This window comes from Dama dama, chromosome 28 (assembly GCF_033118175.1).
Source record: "Dama dama isolate Ldn47 chromosome 28, ASM3311817v1, whole genome shotgun sequence".
Taxonomy (NCBI): Eukaryota; Metazoa; Chordata; class Mammalia; order Artiodactyla; family Cervidae; genus Dama; species Dama dama.
Genome location: NC_083708.1, coordinates 39,328,997 through 39,345,262, shown reverse-complemented (window position 1 = coordinate 39,345,262; position 16,266 = coordinate 39,328,997). Strand labels below are relative to the sequence as shown.

At 42.4% G+C, this 16,266-nt stretch overlaps 1 protein-coding gene across 1 annotated transcript in view; it reads left to right on the top strand.

Moving 5' to 3' along the window:
- Window positions 1–15,883, top strand: part of FIG4 (FIG4 phosphoinositide 5-phosphatase) — a 169,879-nt gene extending 153,996 nt beyond the window's left edge. The window contains exon 23 of the mRNA XM_061131543.1: window positions 15,518–15,883. Coding sequence (XP_060987526.1) covers window positions 15,518–15,695 — 178 coding nt within the window. The 3' untranslated portion in view covers window positions 15,696–15,883. The remainder of the gene's footprint in view (window positions 1–15,517) is intronic.
- Window positions 15,884–16,266: the final 383 nt, after the last annotated feature.

Below are 16,266 nucleotides of genomic sequence, written 5' to 3'. Positions count from 1 at the left end.
GGGTGGGATGAATTGGGAGATTGGGATTGACATGTATACACCGTTGATACTATCTATAAAATAGGTAACTAGTGACAGCCTACTGTGTAACTCAAGGGACCCTATTCAGTGCTCTGTGATGCCCTAAATGCAAGAAAAAAAAAAACAAGGATGGGATAGATGTAGACATATAGCTGACTCACTTTGCTGTGCAGTAGAAACTAACACCATGTTGTAAAGCAACTGCATTCTAATAAAAATTAATTTAAAAATAAAAAATATAAACATTTTAATTTTACAGTTCTCAGAATGTAGAAGAGTATCATTCTCCCATACCAATAAAAATACCAACAGCTATGGCCCAGACATCAAAACCACCACCATCGCCACTCATGTATGTGCTTGTGGCAGACTGTCCCTCCTGTCTCCTAGGGCAGCAAAAACACGTGCCCAACTGCAAGAATTATCCCCTTTGTTGCTAGAAGCATCCAGAAATGAGGTTACCTAGGCACCTGGGTAATGCAAGAGAGCTGGAGCTGCCTCTGCTTTGTGCATTGGCAGGCTATGTGGGTCAGAGTTTAGTAGCAGAAAACATAATCCACTCTAGGTAGACTAAACAAAAAGTGATTTTCATAGGATTTTCAGTGGCTTTCAGAATCCCTGGAGGGCTAAAGAGACAGACTGTAGAACAGGCTGCCAGGAATGATTCCCCAAACCACATGGCAAATCCGCAGCGTGGCTGCTGCATCTGCCTAGGTCAGGAAGGAATCCCAGCGGCTGCTGGCCGCAAACCAGCCACTTCAGCTAAAATCAGGAAGCTGCCACTGTGGTGGCCAGCTCAAGAGCATGTTACCTTTGCCACAGTCTGCAAAATAAATACCCTACATATTGCTTCTTCCCGTATGACTCTATTCCAAATCAGACTCCTGTGAGTGTAAGTGGTGATTAGAATCTAAATAACATTTTGAACCTTGATTGCAAGGGTGTCTGAGATGTTATTTTTTGTTTGTTTGTTTTTCAACCTCTGCATGTAGGATAGGAAATTCAAATGGATACTGAGGAATCGAATTTATGTTATCTGTCACAGTCTGCCCCTCTCGTTATCCATACACATTCCTCTTGCTATAAGTAGAACCAGCTCCCTCCTCCATTCATCACTGCATCCCACTCAAAGTCCAGTATATCTGGGTTTTGTGCAGCTCTCCTTATCAAGTCCAGACAAGGCTGCTTGTGACCTAGTGACCTGTAAGTTAAAAGATGGCCTGTCTGCTCTCAATGTACACTGGAGGCAAAGGAAAATGGAAGGTCTCCAGAAAGGGAGAAAATGGAAACATACAATTGTCATTTGTATTAGCAGTCATCAAATTCCAGTAGGCAAGAATGGTGAAAGCACCTGCTTGCATGATAGAGTGAGGTCTTTGGGTAGCCAGCGGAAGGGCTCCCTTATTCTGTTAAGCCCATGACCCAAATCCTAGCCATCTTGCATTAGCTGCAACAAAAGTAAAGCTGATAGGCATTCTCTTTTTTTTTAATTTTCCTATCTCTACTTGTACGTTTTTCTGCTGCCACTGAGGTGATAATGCTTGATTAGCTAAATGCAGATAAACCACAAGGTTATAGGCTCTACCGTGTTCTCCCCACTTCCCCCCAGTCTCTGCATCACTAAGAGAGCAGCCACATCTGGGCCCTGCAGTTTTCAGCTGTCTCTGATAGATTCTCTGAGAAAAGCCCTGGGTAAGGAGCAGTGGTGTGGCAATGCCTACTTCAGCAGCAGAGACAGTATGGCCATGAGGCAGCAGAATGTCGCATTTAGGGACTAGCTTTGGGGATGGGTGAAAAATAGACTTTAAAGATAGACGTGCCTAATTGGTTCTGGGAAAAAGACAGTAGCATCTGGGAGGGGTTTTACCCAATTCAGTGCCAGATGAGTACCAGGGTTCTTGGTGGGTTCTGAAAGGAACTCAGGCAGTCTGGGCCACTTTAACTCCTGAACCCTAAAACCAAAGTCCTCTTCCAGGCCAGGGCGCCGTCTGAAGAGAAAAGGCTGCCGGTGGAGTCAGAATTGAGCACAATAGTGCCAGGAGACATGAGGGAAAGAGGAAGTCCAGATAAAAGTGGGGAAAAGGAAGAGATACAGAAAATGGCAACCCACTCCTGTAGTCTTGCCTTGGAAATCCCATGGACAGAGGAGCCTGGTGGGCTACAATTCATGGGGTCGCAGAGTCCACATGACTTAACAATTAAATGACAACAGGGAATATCAGAAAGCAAGAGGCCATGGTTTTAAACACTTCACGGTGATAACCAAAGAGGGAGTTCCGTCAAGTTAGTGAGATTTTCTTTAACTGCACTTCCTTCTAACTATTCAGAAAAGCTAATTTTGCATAATGAGCAACAGAAAAGTATCGACTTCCAAGCTCATAAAAAGTTATTAGGGAGATGAAAGAACGCGGAGCAGAATAACATCCCTCTGATGAAAGCATTCTGGAAAGACAACTTGATGGAAGAGGTCAAAACTGAAGCATAATTCTTGGTGGGAATGTAAACTGGTACAGCCACTATGGAGAACAGTATGGAGGTTCCTTAAAAAACTAAAAATAGAACTACCATATGAGCCTGCAGTCCCACTCCTGGGCGTATATCTAGAGAAAAACATGACCTGAAAAGATACATACACCCCAGTTTTCATTGCAGCACTATTTACAATGGCCAAGACATGGGAACAACCTAAATGTCCATCAACAGAGAAATGGATAAAGAAGTCATGGATGTGTGTGTACTTGTGTATATAAAAACACAATGGAATATTACTCAGTCATCAACAAGAATGAATTAAGGCCATTTGCAGCAACATGGACGAATCAAGAGCGTGTCATACTGAGTAAGGAGAAGAAATATGACATCCCTTATATGTGGAATCTAAAAAGAAATGATACAAATGAACTTACTTTGAAAAAAGAAAGAGACTCACAGACTTAGAAAACGAACTCATGGATACCAGGGGGGAGGGATAGTTAAGGACTTTGGAAAGGTCATGTGCACACTGCTATATTTAAAATGGATAACCAACAAGGACCTACTGTATAGCACATGGAACTCTACTCGATGTTATGTGCCAGCCTGGATGGAAGGGGCATTTGGGGGAGAATGGATACATGTATATGTATAGCTGAGTCCCTTCACTATTCACCTGAAACTGTCACAACATTATTAATTGGCTATACCCCAATACAAAATGTTTTCAATGTTAAAAAATAAATAAAAATAAAATTTTATTTTAAAAAAGGAAACACTGAAGCATAGTATTTCAAAATGAGCTTAAAATATAAAATTCTAAAATTCAAAAAGAAATGAGAGGGGCTCCCTGGGTGGCACAGTGGCTAAGAATCCGCCTACCAATGCAGGAGACACGAGTTTAATCCCTGGTCTGGGAAGATTCCACATGCAGCTAAGCCTGTGTGCCACAGCTGTTGAGCCTGTCCCCTAGAGCCCAGGAACCGCACCTACTGAGCCCATGTGCCACAGCTGTTGACGCCCTCATGCCCTGAGGCCCTGCTCTGCATCAAGAGAAACCACTGCAATGAGAAGCCCATGCACCAAAACTGGAGAGGAGCCCCCGCTCGCCACAGCCGGAGAAAAGCCTGCAGCAGCGAACACCCGCCACAGCCAAAAATAAAATAATAAGGAAAGATACTAAAAAGATTTAAGAGAAAATATCACATACAGGCAATAGGCAAGAAAGATTTAGCATGGACAGGAGGAGCCTTGATGAAGAAAAACAAAGCAAGGGAACTGAAAAAAATACTAAAAACGATAATGCCAAAAAACTTTTTTTCCTGAAATTGAAAACTACTCACTAAAAGAGTACAACATATACCTGAGAATACTGACCCAAAATAGTACCGTGCAGTAAGTTAACTGGACTTTAGAGGGAAAAGTTCCTTTAGACATCTAAAAGATGAAGTGTCTTTTAAGGGAAAGAAAATTGGATTATTCTCAGGCTTTTAAAATGCAACACTTTATGTCAGAAAAAAAAAAAAATGGAGTGCAGATGGTCTCCAACTTACAATGGTTAATTTTTTGACTTTATGATGGTGTGAAAGTGATATGCATTCAACAGAAAACTGTGCTTCAAATTTTGAATTTTGATCTTTTCCTGGGCTAGTGATATGCGCTATAATACTCTAGTGATGCTGGCTCCCTGGACAACGATGGGACCATTTGAACTTCAAAAAGAATAGTAATTGCAATAGAATGGAACTCAAATATGTTTAAATCCATGAGTTTATGATTAGTTTTTAAAAAATATGGTCACCTTATAAGGATAATAAGGAACTATTTCATTATCTGGAAAGTGGGCAAATAAAGAATCAAGCATATGACTTCCTTGGTGATCCACTGGCACTCCACACTCCCAGTGCAGGGGGCCTGGGTTCAATCCTTGGTCAGGAAACTAGATCCCACATGCTGCAAATAAGACCGGGCATAGCCAAATAAATAAATACATTTTTTTTTAAGTGTGATGAGTTGATCTAGGCATAGCACATCAGTGATTGTGGAAGTCATAAAGAAACAGCTAGACACTGCGGCCCTTCTGATGACACAGCACTCTACCTCTGGTGTGTTCACCATAGCAATTGTAAATCTCACCGAGCCTCTGGGTCCAGTTGCTGACATGCAGGAAATACAAAGAACAGAGGAACATTTTCGAACTGCATCATGAATATGCCATCAGTAAAACCTAGAAACCCAGACTGAGAGGAATTCTACAACCTGGTTTCTTTGACAGATAAATTGTTAAGGAAAAGAAAGGTGGGAGAATCTGTAGATGAAAAGGCTACTTGTGCAAGATTAAACTATAGTCTAGGCATGCACATGTGAATGAAAAAAATCTTTTTAAAGTGCAAAGAAGTGAAAACCATAGAAGTCAGGTTGATGGCTCCTTATAAGGGGAGAGAGGGTGTTGTGATGAGGATGGAGCACATGGAAGGGGTTTCTGGGTCAGCTGCTGAAATTTCTGCTTCTTGACCCAACTTATGTTTACCTTCTAATAATTCTATGTGTTTGTTTTGTGTGGCTTTTTATTGTATGTCTTATTTACAATAAAAAGGTGAAAAGCATTGATAGATTTAAAGCACAGCAGTTTTTCATGATAAATATTGGATAAACCTTGTTCTTTTTTTTTTTTAACATGCATGTGTGGCAGTGATATAATGGCATTTCAACCGAAAACTTCACTCTCACAAGCTTGTAACAGCCTCTAAGGCCCTTATGTATAGCAGTGTAAAATAGAAAGTCACGTTTTAAAAGCAAGATGTTCCAATTCAAAGAAAGAATAAGTGTTATACATTATCTAGGGGCCTCCCCAGGTGGCGCAGTGGTAAAGAATCTGCCTGCCAATACAGGAGCCACAGTAGATGTGGGTTCGATCCCGGGGGCAGGAAGATTCCCTGGAGGAGGAAATGGCAGCCCACTCCAGTATTGTTGCTGGGATAATCCCATGGACAGAGGAGCCTGGCGTGCTACAGTCCCCGGGGTCGCAAAGAGCTGGACATGATGGAGTGACTGAGCACAGCACCCTAAATACTCATCAACTATACTTTTGTTCCAGTGTCTGCCCAGTGGAATGGCCATTGTAAAAATGAGGTCCCATGGACTCATCTGAAGTATGAGTGGGGAGTGTTGAAATATATATACACACACATAGCCCTTTCCTCAGCATTATGTTTAAGGAAAACATATGTATATATTAATATACATAAGCATAAATGTTACATATAAATATTATTTATCAAATATATCTATATACATAGCATATATGTGTCTGTGTACACACTATATGATTTTTTTTCACCTAGTGATTTGATGAAATCAACAGTACCTTAAAAGAGTTTAGCAGCCGTAGACATTGAAATGCATGAATTTCTCTGATATATTAAGGTCCCTGTGTACTTTGACCTATAAACAACTTTTCTCTTTTGTTGATGTGGCTTTTAGGCTTAGGCATAAAATCCTAACTTTGGTGAGACTGCAGTGCTTTTCTGGCTGGCCTGTCACTGACATGCCTCCCTGACACATTGAAGGCAGAGAAGTGTTAGAGAAACACAGTAAGTTTTGCTGTCCTCACACTCCATACCCAATGGCACCTACTCCTCTCCTATCAAAATCTACGAAGACCTAGTCTATCTAAGGAGTTGAGATTCCTTACTGCTGAGCCTTTGAAGGGCCTTATATACAGACAGTGCTGCCTGCTCCCTGGGTCTGCAAGGTTGTACATTTTATGTTTCATCATCACAGATTATATTCTTCACTTCCTTCTCATCATGCCTCTTGCTTCTTCTAATGGTGGGTTGTTTAGGGACTGGCATTATTGTGATCTTTGCTTTAATGCATTTTAACCTGCTTGTGAAATTTCTAACATCCCTTCCAGTGTCCCTGCTGGAGGACAGTCTAGTCATCCATTATAATAGCAGCTGTTAAAAGGGTTTGGAATGTGTTTGGATTTGAAGGAACCAGATTTGTACACTATTCTGTATCATGTTCATGCCAACTCTCAATGGCATAATGAGACTGAAAATTTAATTGGACTTTGGGGAAGTCATGCATTAGGTTCATAGCATTTTGTGTGTGTGAGATAGAGTTGTTGTCAAGAAATAATTTCTTTTTAATTTTTACCTTGATGATGTTTAGAATGTTACCAGCAGTTAATAACATGGTTTCATGTCCTAATGCATAGATAACTGCTTGCCCCTCAAGCCTGTGGCCTTAACTTTGTGATTTCTTGTATGTCTACCCAAAGATGCATGAAAATGCCCTTGGGGTCAGTCGCTCAGTCGACTCTTTGTGACCCCATGGACTGTAACGTGCCAGGTTCCTCTGTCTATGGAATTCTCCAGGCTAGGATACTGGAGTAGGCAGCCATTCCCTTCACCAGGGGATCTTCCCAACCCAGGGATTGAACCCAGGTCTCCTGCATTGCAGGCAGAGTCTTTACCATCTGAGCCACCAGGGAAGCCTGTAGAGGGGAAGGCAGCAAATGTGCTTACCCATACCTCCAACGCTGAACGTGGCTTGACAGGGTATTTACAAGTGAATTTCACAGGCAGAGCCTGCCTCCCAAGGATATAGGGACATCTTTTGCCTTTTGTTTTATTACAAGTGGTTTGAAGATTGATGCACTCCTCTTGATTTCAGCCCATTTAGTGAATTTGTTAATCTCTCTAAGTCATTGTTATGGGTGTCCCAGGTGGCATTAGTGCTAAAGAATCCGCCTGCCAATGCAGGAGACTTAAGAGATGCAGGTTCAATCCCTGGCTCAAGACGATCCCTAATGGGATCCCTGATGGAGGATGGCATGGCAACCCACTCCAGTATTCTTGCCTGGAGAATCCCACTGACAGAGGAGCCTGGTGGGCTACAGTCCATAGGGTTGCAAAGAGTCGGATGCTACTGAAGTGACTTAGCATGCAATAAGTAACATAAATGGGTGATTTATGGGCAATTAGAACACACCCCTCCTTCCTCACTCTTGTTTCTTGAACATTGATAATTTTGTGCCACTAGAAAGCACCTCAACTTCCCCTGAGGGAAGTGGACAGTGTCCTAGATAGGACATAAAGCCCCTGTCCACCTTATGGGTTATCTGAGGAAAGGAACTTACAATTTGCCAGACTTCTGTTGGGGAATCCTACCTCCCTATCATCCAGAGTAAACCAAATCACACTGCATTCAGATTCTGAATTTAGAAATTCAAGATAAAATCATCTTCCTTAACCAGATATCATTCATGCATTCAGGGAATAATTATTGAATGTTTACTATATGCCAGATACTCTTCTGGGCATTGGGGATAAAGAGGTAAACGAGATACAATTCACATTCTTGAAAGTATATAAACAATAAAAGAACAGATAGTGATAAGTGTTATGCAGAGACATTAGGGCAATGTGTTTAGAAAGAGATACTCAGAATTCACGAGGGAAAAAAAATAACAGGAGTTTCTAGAAAAGTCCAGTTGAACTTTCTATAATGAGGGAAATGTTCTATACTCTACTGTCCAGGGCAGTAGCCACTAGCAGCATGTGGTTTTAAGGAACTTGAAATGTGGTTATTGCTACTGAGGAATTTTAAGTTGTATTTAATTTAAATATAAATAGCCACATGTGGCTAATGGCTACCATATTGGACAAGCATGGTTTGAGAGCTATATTTTGGACTTAGGTGTCTATACTTGTACACAGAATGGGAGTAACATGCAGCAGTATCTTGATTTTTTTTTTTTAACTCAAAGAACCAAACACATTCTCACTGTGTCATCTTTGTAGAATAGATTCATGACTAGACTTCAGTGTTTGAGTACTTAGTTGGAAAGATACAAGATCGAGCAAGCTAATAAGGGGGCTAAAGAGAAGCAATGGATGGTCACAAAAAGATGTTAGAATGGTACCCACAAACTGAAGGCTAAAGGCTCTGAGCAGTATTAAAAGCTTGAAAGAGAGAAAATCACTGCAAGGCAATGTGTGCCATAGGCCCCTCTCTGCCAGATGGATGATAAGGGATGTTATTTCCTAATAAAAATTATAAAGCTGGCAGAGAGAGAGGTAAAATAAGAAAGGATTCGTGCTTTCTTATTTTCTTAAGACATTTGCTGAGGTTTTTGCCCCACTGAGACCAAGGCATCTGATTAACTTTGATCCTGCCCTTATGATTGATTTCTCTCAGAAAGTAGATAACGGGAAAGTAATGAGATGAATGACCTAATGGCCATTGTCTGCAAGTAAGGCTATTGGACATTGGACAGGGTCTTACATAAGGGCCTCTTCAACTGAAATATTCTTTTAATTTTGTCACTCAGTCATGAACAACAGAGAACCATTTGGTGATGTGAAAGCAGCAACTTGGGAAAACTTGGTGTTTGTGGTAGCAACAGGGGGGAAATATATCGTGTGCTTAGAACCATTACTAAATTTTCTGGAAAAGCCAAATGGATTTGGTGTGTGACAAAATGCTCATTGTAGAAAAAGTATAAGATTTCAGCATGTTGGAAAAGTATCACAAGTATAAGATTATTGAAATTATGCAAGTATTGTCTAATTCTTCTATGACCAACCACAAATCATCATGACATTACTAAATCCAGAAAACATTTCAATCTGACCAGTTAAATATTTTCTTGTCAAATCAACAAATGCTTCAGTTCAGTTCAGTTGCTCAGTCGTGTCCGACTCTGCGACCCCATGAACCATAGCAGGCCAGGCCTCCCTCTCCATCACCAACTGCGGAGTCCACGCAAACCCATGTCCATTGAGTCGGTGATGCCATCCAACTATCTCATCCTCTGTCATCCCCTTCTCCTCCTGCCCTCAATCTTTCCCAGCATCAGGGTCTTCTCAGATGAGTCAGCTCTTCACATCAGGTGGCCAAAGTATTGGTGGGTACTCAATAGGTTTAAGTTAGAAGTCATCAATAGGAACTTTTAAAGGGACTCAAACATTAGTTACACATCCAAGTATAAGATACAGATATTTTAGTACATGGTCACATTATAAGCAAACAAGTAACAGCATATTTAAGAAAGGGCATAAGGACTTCCCTGGTGGCCCAATGGCTAAGACTCCCTACTCCCAATGCAGGGAGCCTATGTTCGATCCCTAGTCAGGGAACTAGATCCCACATGCCACAATGAAAATTGAAGATCCTGTGTGTCGCGACTAAGGCCTAGAGCAGCCAAATAAATATATTTTAGAAAGAAAGAAGATAGAGCAAAAAAGGGCACCAATAAGGATCTTCTTTAAAAACATGTAGTGTGTCTAATGAATTTCTGCCTAAAGTGTTTCTCATGTGTGCGTGTGTGTGCTCAGTTGTGTCCGACTCTTTACTACCCCATGGACGGTAGCCCACCAGGCTCCTCTGTCCTTGGAGTTTTCTAGGCAAGAATCCTGGAGTGTGTTGCCATTTCCTACTCCAGGGGATCTTCCCAACCCAACCCCCATGTCTCCTGCATTGACAGGTGGGTACTTTACCACGGTGAAGCAGTTAAGGCTAAGTGTCATAATCTTCGGTGCATTGAGTGGGTTCGGCAGTGCATAAATGAACTAGTTAAGACTGCAACATTCCTTGAGGGGAGATACAGAGACCCCCTGAAAATGGGCCTTGGTTTTGTAGATAAGAGAAATGAGCCTGCAAATTTGCAATAGTATTTCGTCTCCAAAAAGACTGCTAGGATTTGAAGAGGACTGTGAGGAGAAGCCAAAAACAATAATTCTGTTAATGGACAGGAGAGAAACGTGGAACCTTTTTTTCCCACTATAAAAGCACAATAATAAGCCGTCTCTCTCTACTGGAATGAATAAGAAAATAGTCTCACAATTTCCACATCACTTAGTGTTGAAATACTGGTCTTTTCACTCAGAAACAAAGGCCGTTTAACCTAATAAAAAGACTAACGCACATAATGTTGGAAGTGTTATTAGGATTACCTCCATCCCTTTCCAGTGCCCTCAGAGACAAGGTGCCCGCCAGCACCCCCTTGTGAGGGTCTTGGATGTTTTTATGTTTCCTCCTTGCCTTGCATAAGCCAACAGGGGAATCAAGTGTCTCCTCATTGAGAAATGGAATATTGCTACTTATATCTTTACAGTTAACTGTTAAATGATGCCTGCTTAATGTAGGGCTGGTGGTAGGACATCATTTAAGAAGAAATTCCTACTTTAAAATGTTCAGTGCTGTTGACTCACTGCAAATAAGAATTTATTTAGCATTTTAGATTACAGTTTGGTCTCAGACCAAAGATTCTCAACCTTTGAATTCAGTTCAGTTGCTCAGTAGTGTCTGACACTTTGCGACCCCATGAACCACAGCACGCCAGGCCTCCCTGTCCATCACCAACTCCCGGAGTTTACTCAAACTCATGTCCATTGGGTCGGTAATGCCATCTAACCATCTCATCCTCTGTCGTCCCCTTCTCCTCCTGCCTTCAATCTTTCCCAACATCAGGGTCTTTTCAAATGAGTCAGCTCTTCGCATTAGGTGGCCAAAACACTGGAGTTTCAGCTTTAATGTCAGTCCTTCCAATGAACACCCAGGACTGATTTCCCTTAGGAAAGACTGGTTGGATCTCCTTGCAGTCCAAGGGACTCTCAAGAGTCTTCTCCAACACCACAGTTCAAAAGCATCAATTCTTCTGCACTCAGCCCTCTTTATGGTACACCTCTCACATCCATACATGACCACTGGAAAAACCATAGCCTTGACCAGATGGACCTTTGTTGACAAAGTAATGTCTCTGCTTTTCAATATGCTATCTAGGTTGGTCATAACTTTCCTTCCAAGGAGTAAGTGTCTTTTAATTTCATGGCTGCAGTCACCATCTGCAGTGATTTTGGAGCCCAAAAAATAATGAGTAGCAAAATCACCTGGAGAGCCCGTCACTAAACACCTTTGCTGGGCCTCATCCCCGGAGTTTCTGATTCAGTAGGCCTGGAGTAGGGCCTGAGAATTTGTATTTCTAACACATTCCCAGGTGACACAGACGCCGCTGGTCTGACGACCATACCTGAAGAACCACTGCCTTAAGACCAGGAGGAGCTCATTGGTATGGGTTTCTTGATGTGCGAGTACAATGAGGAAACAAAGGGTTTTTTGTAAATCCCTTTCTTCCTGTTCCTCTTTCTGATCATGTCAAAAGTGTTGGGTATGTCTTAAGCTTCTTTCTGGCCCAAATCCAATAATAAACATTCTAACATTACAGTTTCATTGTTTAATGTAGACTTTGAATCTTGTCTGAATGAAAAAGACAAAAGGGCTGATTGATGCATTTTCTGACTCCCTACATTGTTTTGAAACCACACTGAGGTAGTGCTGGAGCCCTAAACCCACCTGCCACTCAGTCTGATACCATTAAAAGCTGAGGTTGGACATTTCACATTTCGAGTCTTTGTAATGCATTTTTCATTATTCCACACGGCAGTGATACCGTTTACTGAGTAGAGTGAGGACCCCTGATAAACCCTTGCACTGGGTGGAAGCAGCTGTTCTGTGGCCCCATTCGTGGTTGACCCAGCCCTGCTGCTCTCCCTCCAGCCTGCCCACCCGGGTACTCGGCTGAGCTTCTGAAGGACAAAACAATGACCTGGATTCTCCCTTTCTCACTTGCATTAAGGTTTAGTTCCCAGATGGTACCTCTCTGGTGTGATGCCTGCCAGAAAGCTCTTGGTTAATGTACACAGGATTCCAGGCAAAGGTCTGGCGTCAAAGAACAGAAGCCATTAGTTCCATTTTTAAATTGACTTCAAGTGTCTCATCTGTACAATGGAGGGTGTAGACGCTAGACCGGTGTGGATGGTGTGGTACAGGAGGTGTTGCTGTGGCTGGCACTTTGATGGCAATCTCTAAAACCACTAATGGAACCCCCTTTTATTTTTTTTTTCATTTATTTTTATTAGTTGTAGGCTAATTACATTACAATATTGTAGTGGTTTTTGTCATACATTGACATGAATCAGCCATGGATTTACATGTATTCCCCATCCCAATCCCCCCCCCCCCCCACCTCCCTCTCCACCCGATCCCTCTGGGTCTTCCCAGTGCACCAGGCCCGAGCACTTGTCTCATGCATCCAGCCTGGGCTGGTGATCTGTTTCACCCTAGATAATATACATGTTTCGATGCTGTTCTCTCAAAACATCCCACCCTCGCCTTCTCCCACAGAGTTCAAAATTCTGTTCTGTACATCTGTATCTCTTTTTCTGTTTTGCATATAGGGTTATTGTTACCATCTTTCTAAATTCCATATATATGCGTTAGTATACTGTATTGGTCTTTATCTTTCTGGCTTACTTCACTCTGTATAATGCGCTCCAGTTTCATCCGTCTCATTAGAACTGATTCAAATGTATTCTTTTTAATGGCTGAGTAATATTCCATGGTGTATATGTACCACAGCTTCCTTATCCAGTCGTCTGCTGATGGGCATCTAGGTTGCTTCCATGTCCTAGCTATTATAAACAGTGCTGCGATGAACATTGGGGTGCACGTGTCTCTTTCAGATCTGGTTTCCTCAGTGTGCATGCCCAGAAGTGGTATTGCTGGGTCATATGGCAGTTCTATTTCCAGTTTTTTAAGAAATCTCCACACTGTTCTCCATAGCGGCTGTACTAGTTAGTATTCCCACCAACGGTGTAAGAGGGTGGAACCCCCTTTTAGAGGGTTCAAGTTAAAATGGCTTGACCTTGAATATTATGAACTATTAAAAGATTTTAGCATCTTGCTTTGAATTGTGTAAATGACTGAGGAGTTGCTATGTTTTTGTGAGGGAAAATTGAGAAGAGTTCACATATTAATCATCCCTGTTATTCCTCATGTTAAGCACAGATGTTTGAATAACTAACTTGTATTTTGAAGAAAAGCACTGCTGCCAAGCTGGCATTCAAACTGAGATTCAGACATCTCAAGATTCTTTCACCTTGGCATTTAATTTTTTTAAATTTTAAGTAAATCGCTATATCCTTTGGTTTTTATTCCTTATGTAAGGATATAGTCTAAGATTATGTGAAATTATTATAGTGCTTTGGAAAAATGGGAGTATTTCATAAACCATTTACCAAATTTGAGTTTAACTATGTTACCCCCAAGGTCAAACAGTTGAGGTTGACTTCCAGAAAGCACATTCCGCCTTGAGTTATATTTTATTTCAAAGCCATTTTTAAAGCAGAGTCTCCAGCCATGGCAGGATGTGTTAGTTTTCTAAAGGCAAAGTACAGGGAGATAACGTGACTTTTTTTAGAAGAGTAAGAAAGAGAATAAAATCACTCAGTCATGTCCAACTCTTTGGGACCCCATGAACTGTAGCTCGCCAGGCTTCTCTGTTCATGGGATTTTCCAGGCAAGAATACTGGAGCGGGTTGCCATTTCCTTCTCCCAGATATTCTTGACCTAGGTATCGAATCTGGGTCTCCCACACTGCAGGTAGACTCTTTACCATCTGAGCCACCAGGGAAGCCCTAAGTAAGAAAGACCCAAGTTTGGCTTTACTACAACTCTTGTCTCCGACTGTGTGCCACTCACTGCACCTGCCTAGTGTCCCACAAAATGCTGACATTGCAAGTACAGACCTAGCTGCATTTGAGGTTCATTTCTGCTTCTGACTGCAGGGAATCCCGCCTTCCTGCCCCAGCTCCAAGGGTCCCACCAACTCAACAGCCAGGCATCTGGGATGCCTTTCTGTTCCCCTGATAAGATGTGCATGAGCATGGCTGAGGTCCCAGCTCAGCAGGACAGATTCTCCAGATGTTTTCTCTGTTATCTTAGTACTCTGAAGTGAAGAACTATCCCTTCCCCCTGCAGGGCCAGCCCTGGGCTAAGTGGTGGAGTGTGTTGTCATTGTACCCCCAGTCCCTCACAAAGTCTAGCTTACCATCCTCGCCTACCCATGGCCTCATCTTGACCTTCCATGCACACTCACTCTGCAGCTCACCTAATTTGGTGGTTGACTCATTCCTAGAGGGCCTGCCCCCAGCCAAAGATACAGTAACTAGCAGGTGTTCACACTGCAATGAACTGAGGATGTGTCAGGCACCCAGCTACACTTTGACAACGTCTTTTTTGGAGATAGTGCCTTCCCCAAGGGTGGATGGAAATTTCGAGCTCTATGGCAGGTTAGGTGGGGCGGGAATAGAGGGATGCTTTTGAATTGACAGGTTCTTGGGTGCTTTTCAAATCATCCCAGAAAGGAAGGAAGCTGCCTATTACAGATTTCCAACTTTTCATCTAAAAAGCCTAAAGCCAGATGTGTTTCACAATTCAGAATTTTGGGGGTGTTAGCAACCTTATAAGAATATCCCCTGCATGATCTGAGGCTGATAACTAAACACATTAATATTCACGTGAAATGGGATGACTTGCATGTTGTACTGCCAGATGAGTTTCAGTTGGGTCAGGTTTTGCTGGCAAAGTCATGTTTGGTTATTACAGCTCTGAGGATTTCTGAATTGCAGATAAGGAATTATGCACTGGTAATTGTTAACAATAGTTTACTTTTACTGAGCACTAATAGTGTGCCAGGCACTAGGCTAAGGGAGAACTTTACTGATATAAACTCCTTTACTCCTGCCATCAATGTGTGAGGTAGAAAACATTAGTATCCCATACTTCACTGATTCCTCCTAAGTCTTCTGTAAGAAAAACAAACTACTGGGTACAGACCAGATAACAGGGAAAGGGAGCAAAATGTCTGTCCAGCCCCCATTTAAAGTTGAGTCCTGGGAGAGAGGCAGGTGGGCACACAGACATGGGTGTGCTCCAGGCTGCAGGAACAAAGGAGGGGGGGCCCACCCAGCCTACACAGGGGAAAGCTCCCTGGGCAGGCACTGTTTGTGCTGTCCTCCACGCAGGGGAGGAAGCCAGCCATGAGGTCACTACCACTGCTTGTTACTAAGTTCACTTGTTCAAGGTCAGTGACTCTCAAACTCTCTTGAGGTCACAGGTCCCTGTGGTCCTTTATTTTCTTTAATGTTGCTCTGTCCTCCCTTCTCTTCTATAGAACACCCATCTCCGCTTTCTCCCAAGACAACATCTATGAGGTTCAGCCTCCAAAAGTAGACAGAAAGTCTACAGAGATCTTCCACGCACACATCCAGGCCAGTCAAGGTATCATGCAGCCCCTGGGGAAAGAAGACACCTCCATGTATCGAGAATACATCAGGAACCGCTACCTGTGAGGAGAGAGCAGGTCCCTGCAGGTGGCCCAGAGGGGGACCAAAATCCCACTTACTTACATTCTAACCTGTTTGTCTCATCTTAAAAAGGTAATTTCCCATCAGTCCTTTACATTGGAAGTCTTTTACTCTTTTATAACTGGTTAATTACTAATCATTGGTATTAATAATAAAGAAATGACTGAATATTATGCTGTCATTGTCTTTGCTTTATTTTGGAAATACTTTGCTTAGAAATGTGGTTACTGTAGTATCACAACATCACATGTAGATGTTAACAGTATTTATTGAAGACCTGCTGTGGGGCTTCCCTGGTGGTCAGTTGGCGAAGAATCTACCTGCCAGTGCAGGGGACACAGGTTCGATCCCTGGTCCAAAAGATCCCACATGCGGCAGAGCAACTAAGCCTATGTGCCACAACTACTGAGCCCAACCCTGGAGCCTGTGATCCGCAACAAGAACGCTGCCATAATGAGAAGCCTGCACACTGCAATGAAGCATAGCTCCCCCACAACCACAGCAACTAGAGAAAGCCTACACCCAGTAATGAAGACCTGAAGCAGCCAAAAATAAA